General features: G+C 36.9%; 1 protein-coding gene across 1 annotated transcript; it reads left to right on the top strand.

The window, feature by feature from the left end:
- Window positions 1–327: 327 nt before the first annotated feature.
- On the top strand, window positions 328–6,690 carry GKN1 (gastrokine 1). The gene is made up of 6 exons (XM_002811944.4): window positions 328–381; window positions 3,234–3,287; window positions 3,376–3,513; window positions 4,581–4,691; window positions 5,623–5,770; window positions 6,443–6,690. Exons 1-6 carry the CDS (start codon window positions 328–330, stop codon window positions 6,535–6,537), a joined length of 600 nt encoding a protein of 199 aa, XP_002811990.4. The 3' UTR covers window positions 6,538–6,690.
- Window positions 6,691–6,915: the final 225 nt, after the last annotated feature.

Raw genomic sequence — 6,915 nt, 5'->3', positions numbered from 1 at the left:
TGATTTTAGGGATTATTCTTTTTCTGAATCTGAGCAATGTTAACGTGTAAAATACTCACACCCACAGCTTCGATTGGGTGAGAAGTTATCATAAATCATATTGAGTTTGTTGTGATACCTTCAGCTTCAACAAGTGATGAGTCAGGTCAACTCCATGTGAAATTTCCTTGCTAAGCATGCAGATATTCTGAAAGGTTTCCTGGTACACTGGCTCATGGCACAGATAGGAGAAATTGAGGAAGATAAGTCTTTGACCCCCACCTGATAACACCTAGTTTGAGTCAACCTGGTTAAGTACAAATATGAGAAGGCTTCTCATTCAGGTCCATGCTTGCCTACTCCTCTGTCCACTGCTTTCGTGAAGACAAGATGAAGTTCACAGTGAGTAGATTTTTCCTTTTGAATTTACTGCCATATGGTTGGAGACTGTCAATATTCTGAGATTTGGGAGGTCTGCTTCTTATGGCCCCATCATGGAAAATTTTAGAAAAATTCTCTTTTCAAACACATGGACACAGAGAGGGGAACAACACACACCAGGTCCTGTTGGGGGGTGGAGAGTGAGGGGAGGGAACTTAGAGGACGGGTCAATAGGGGCAGCGAACCACCATGGCACACATATACCTATGTAACAAACCTGCACGTTCTGCACGTGTATCCCTTTTTTTTAGAAGAAGAAATAATGAAAAAAAATCTTTTTTCTATTTATGTAATCATGGCATTCATAAGCATCTCTATAGAGAAGGATAATTGTGCTGAGATTAGACAGCTGTCTGAGCACCTTACACTGACCTATTTTTAACAAAATGACTTTCCACATCACCTGATTCCAGTCTCCATGCAGGGTAAGCAGTTCCTAAGCCCTAGAAAGTGCCGATCATCCCTCATTCTTGAATTCCTCCTTTTATTTACCAAAATTCCTGAGCATGTTCAGGAAAGATGAAAAGCTTATTGTCAAAATAAGTGGCTGAGATAGACTTCTTGTCACATTTGTTACAGTAGAATGGATCTCCAAGAAAGAAAGATTTGCCTTGGGCTCTAGCATGACCATTTATTTAAGAAAGCATCTGAAATATGAAGCTACCACAGCATCTCTCCTGTGGTTCCAGACAGAAACCTGAGAGTCTAGGAGGAGGTGGACCGAGAAACCCTGCCAAAGTAACTAGTAGTGCCGGGTTTCTCACAACACGATGCAAAGGGGCTAGAATCAGATGATTATTTTCATGTTTCAACATACTACTCACTGGAAAACGTTACGGCAGACACTACTTTATAATGGGGCTGCAAATGTAAAATGATTACCTAGAACTAGGTCCTCTTAATAGCAGCAAAGTTTAAAAGAGTCAGAGGGAGCTCCAGACACAGGTTAGATTTGATTTCTCTCCTAGTTCTGCTGTGAACAAGAGGTATAAGTTTGGCCAACTCACTTAACCCCTGAAGCTCAGTTACCTTATCTGTAAAATGATTGCATTGTACTAGGTGTTCTCTAAAATTTCTTCTACCTCTGACTTTTTAGGAGACTGATTTTTAACTCCTTTTTAAGCTATTGGGAAAAAAATTTAAATTTTTTTTTAAAAGTTACCTTGAATCTCTAGAGCAGTTCTCAAAACTATTTTGTCCCAGGCAAAGGAAATGAGACTAGGTACCAAGAATGAGGCACCCTGCATAAAGCTCTGTGCTCTGACAAGCAATGTCAGGGACCCTGTGATAAATAATTAAACCAAGTATGCTGGGACACTGCTAGTGATGTCACCTCTGCTGATCACTCTTGCCAGCCAGACACTCTATCCTTGCTTTCTCATCACTGGCATCCAACCGGCCTACTAATCCATTGCTTTGGAAAGTTTTTTTTAATAAAAAGATTATTTCTATTAGGAAGAAAACATCCCATGTTAAATAGGAAAATTAACTGAAATCATTTTCAGATGTGATTTTTAGAACTTATAGCCATTTCAAACCATAGTATTCATTTATGGCTATTTATTGTAAAACTTATTTTTTTTCCAAGGAAAATAAGATAGTTTGCTTTATTTTAAAACAGTAACTTTCTTATATTGGGGCACTGACCAAAATTCAATACTAATACAAATATGTTTCCTAGGAGGTCAAAATATGTGCCAGGTGAATTTTCTGAATTTCTCTAAAGAGAGAATTTTAGACCTTATAAAACAATTAGAAACAAGTGAGTGGGAGGTGAACATCAACAACCTGTGTAACATAAGCCACAGTACAAATTTAAGCTGAATAACCAAGCCATGTCAGTTACCCCAAATCATTTTTGTTAATATTTAGGAGAATACACATATTTTCAATAACTTAAAAGTGAATCTTTACTCCCACCTCTTAATACTCAAAGAAGTATAACTTTCTTCTTTTACTAGATTTAAATAATCCAAATATCTACTCAAGGTAGGATGCTCTGTCATTAACTATAGCTGAGTTTATCCAAAATAGAAAAATCATGAAGATTTATAAAGCATTTAAAAAATAATCATTTATAGCAAGTCCTTGAAAGCTCTAAATAAGAAAGGCAGTTCTCTGCTTTCTAATAACACCTATGGTTTATATTACACAATATAATTCAACAAAACAGCATTCTGACCAATGATAATTTATAGGAAATTCATTTGCCAAGTATATGTTTTATTATAAAGTTAATATTTTGAGCAATCTTAAAAATTTTTAAACTCTATTCTGACATTTCCAGAAGTATCATCTTAGCAAAGTCATCTTTATGATACCACTTATTAAACTGAAGAGAAACAAGATGGTACATTCTGGGTTTTACTTTAAAAGGGATTTGATTCAATAATTTGATTTATCACTATTTGAAAATTACATTTTCTTCCTCAGTACTGGATGGCAATGAGATGAAAGCAGCTTTGAGATGAAAGCAGCAATGAGATGAAAGCAGCTTTCCTGGCTCTCAACTTCCCTTCTTCATCAATTTTTCCAGCATTTCATAAGACCTACACTAAAAATTCTAAAACTATGTATCACATTAATATAATTACTTATAATTAATCAGCAATTTCACATTACCATTAAAACTTTTATGGTTAAAAACTTTTATGGTTAAAAAATGCAAGGTAAGAGAAGAAGAAAACACACTGAACTAGAACTGAACACATTGGTAAAATTAGTGAATATTTTTTATAAGCTTGGATAGAGGAAGAAAGAAGAAGATATCATTGTGCCATGTAACAGGAGACCAATGTTATTTGTGATTTCAGATTGTCTTTGCTGGACTTCTTGGAGTCTTTCTAGCTCCTGCCCTTGCTAGCTATGTAAGTCTCACCTTTTCAAGTTTGCTACCAAAATGCATTTGCAAGGAAATGTGGTATTAAATCACTCTCAATCTCTTATAAACTTCAGAATATCAACGTCAACAATGACAACAACAATGCTGGAAGTGGGCAGCAGTCAGTGAGTGTCAACAATGAACACAATGTGGCCAATGTTGACAATAACAATGGATGGGACTCCTGGAATTCCATCTGGGATTATGGAAATGTAGGTAGCCAACGTGCAATTTTCACTCTATTGTTGAAAAATTGGTTTTCTTTTTAACAAAAAATGTGCATGTTAACCATAAAGAAATTAAAAATAAATTCTAATTACACATAGCATACAGTTATAAGTAAAGGTGCCCATTTTGCTCATCCAATTTTGTTCCCTAGAGATAACTACTGTTAATAAGTGTTGCATGATCAGTTAAAATTCAAACCAATAAACACTATGTTCAAGGGATTGAGTATATACAACAAATATGAACATCCTTTTGCCTTGCCTGCAGATACCCTCAATAATGCTGAAAGACTTATACAACATTACTGCTTCCAAAGCTTAGACTATCTCACTTTGTTTTCAAAGGAGGTTTTACGACCTTCTAAAGAGAATGAAATTGACATTTCATCTAAAACTCGGGAAATGTAAATGACAATATTAATTGGTAAGAGAGGAAAAAAGAAAGAAAGAAAGAGAGAGAAAGAAAGAAAAAAGAAAGAGAGAAAGAAAAATAGAAAGAGAGAAGGAAAGAAAGAGAGAAGGAAAGGAAAAGAGAAGCAAAGAAAGAGAGGAGCAAAGAAAGGAACACTTAGCACTAGTTAGGAGACCCAACTCTGGAATTATCAGCTATATATTTAACAAACGTTATACTTTTAAATAGCAAACTCTTTCAATAGCAAACTCTTTATTGTTTCAATTTTATCTCATCAATTGGAAAAATAATATTTGTCTTACCTGTCTCCTTGAAATGTGAGGATCAAAGGAGACTAAAACATGATAGCTTTTAAAGTCTATTTCAGTAAAACAGACTTATATAGAGGGGTTTTTATCATGCTGGAACCTGAAAATAAAGCAAACCAGTTAGATGCTTAGTCTCTGCCCTCACAGAATTGCAGTCTGTCCTCACAAATGTCAGCAATAAATATGATTGCCAAGCAGTGCCACATCCAGTGCTCTTATCCCAGCTCATCACGATCTTGGAGTTCCATTTCTCTCTGCAGGTGGAACTGACTTCTGATAAGAAAAGCTCCTTGGAGAACACATGCCTCACTATTTGCCATCTACTTTAACAGGGCTTTGCTGCAACCAGACTCTTTCGAAAGAAGGCATGCATTGTGCACAAAATGAACAAGGAAGTCATGCCCTCCATTCAATCCCTTGATGCACTGGTCAAGGAAAAGAAGGTAAAAATAAAAGCCTTTTTATTTTTGGTGAGGGGAGAGGTTTTACATCCTTCAGTAAATAACAGGAAGATCACAGTCATTCCCTCTTGACCACAGTATGTTGTAGTGTGCAGCACAATGGGGGAAGTTATTGGTGATTGCCTGAGGGAAGGCAACTTCTGCCACATCAAATGTTGTGGCTCACACCTACCTCTACAACCGCTGAGCAAAGCACTTGAAACCTTGACCGTTAGAGAAGCAAAGTTCTGGTCACACCAATAGGAGCCTCAGTACTTTGCCAAGGACATTTTTCTGCAAGAGTTAGTTAGGGTTATTAGATTTAGCAAATGAAAATAGAAGATATCCAGTTAGGTTTGAATTTTAGGTAAGCAGCAGGTCTTTTTAGTATAATATATCCTATGCAATATTTGGGATATACTAAAAAAAGATCCATTGTCTATCTGAAATTCAAATGTAACTGGGTATTGTATATTTTGTCTGGCCATACTAATCCAGGTAAGTGGAAAGAAGAGTTCCATAATGCTTTAAAATATTTGCCTGAGTTCGTATTCCTATAACTGATAAATGGGTACCTTTCATTGACAAGGTAGAGAAAATAAATAAACTGCATTCTCAGAAGATGATTATTACATAGTCTAATCCAAGGAATCTATGATGACCAAATGAGATCCAAGTTTCAGAATAAATTTAGCCTCAGACTTCTGTTTTTATGAGAAGCTGAGGTTTCAAACCAGCTAAATCCCTTAGGACACTTAGAAATGCTAAGATATACAGAATAAGCTAGAAATGGCTCTTCTTCATCTTGATTATGGAAAAATTTAGCTGAGCAATACTCACTGTTGGCCTTGTATACCCCTCAAGTCAACAAACCACTGGGCTTGGCATTCATTCTCTCCCATTCTTCCTTTCTACCTGTCTTTTCCACACTCAGCTTCAGGGTAAGGGACCAGAAGGACCACCTCCCAAGGGCCTGATGTACTCAGTCAACCCGAACAAAGTCGATGACCTGAGCAAGTTTGGAGAAAACATTGCAAACATGTGTCGTGGGATTCCAACATACATGGCTGAGGAGATGCAAGGTGAGTAGCATCCCTACTGTGCACCCTAAGTTAGTGCTGGTGGGATTGTCAGGCTATCCTCACGCGTGTCCATAGTGGGCACCAGTGATGCAGGGATGGTCATCAAGGCCAACATTTGTGCAGTGCTTGCTCTGTATCAGGTACCGTTCTATGTGCTTTAAGTGTGTTAACTCAGTTGGTTCTTCACAGCAATCTTATAGGTTCTATTTTAATCCTACTTTATGGATGAGGAAACTGAGGTACAGAGAGGTCACAAAATCCTTGCCCGGGTCAATTCCAAGCATTTTGGCCCTGGATTCTGTGCTCTTAAATGTTATGGAACACTGCCTTTTAAGTGTGAATCAAGAGTAGACTCAAGTCATATTCAAAACAATGCATGAATGGCTAAATGAAAGAAGAATGCTAATAGAATCTATTAACTTTCTATAGCTCAGACAATCACTTAATTTCTGGACATTCAAAGAACAGCTGCACAAAAACAAAGTGTCTACCTAGGAATCTAACTTAACAGCAATTTTCCAGATCTCTGAATTGATTGATTTCATCACAACAGACAGATAAACCTTGACATTAGCACATAGCTAGTTTGGAAACCCCTACTCCCCCAATCCTCTGCAAGAAAAGAATCCTTGAATAGACATTAATATAGGCTTCTTCTTTTCTCTTTATTAGGGGCAAGCCTGTTATTTTACTCAGAAAGCTGTTTCACGACCAGTATACTATGGGTTGTGGACATTTCCTTCTGTGGGGACACAGTGGAGAACTAAACAGTTTTTTAAAGCTACTATGGATTTAGTCATCTGAATATGCTGTGCAGAAAAAATATGGGCTCTAGTGGTTTTTACCACGTCATTCTGAAATTTTTCTCTACTAGTTATGTTTGATTTCTTTAAGTTTCAATAAAGTCATTTAGCATTGAATTCAGTGTATACTCACATTTCTTACAATTTCTTATGACTTGGAATGCACTGGATCAAAAGTGCAATGTGATGGTGGCAAGTTGTTGAAGTGCCTTAGACTCAACCTATATTCAAGACCTATCTCCTGTAAAGAACCCCTTCAGGTGCTTCAGACACCACTAACCACAACGAATGGTTCCAAGACTCTCCAACTGCTCTGAAGGCTGCTCTATAGTTGTTGTGCAC

The sequence above is a fragment of the Pongo abelii genome, chromosome 12, assembly GCF_028885655.2.
Source record: "Pongo abelii isolate AG06213 chromosome 12, NHGRI_mPonAbe1-v2.0_pri, whole genome shotgun sequence".
Classification (NCBI taxonomy): domain Eukaryota; kingdom Metazoa; phylum Chordata; class Mammalia; order Primates; family Hominidae; genus Pongo; species Pongo abelii.
Note: the sequence above shows the minus strand (reverse complement) of the source record. Positions and strands in the feature narration are given on the sequence as shown.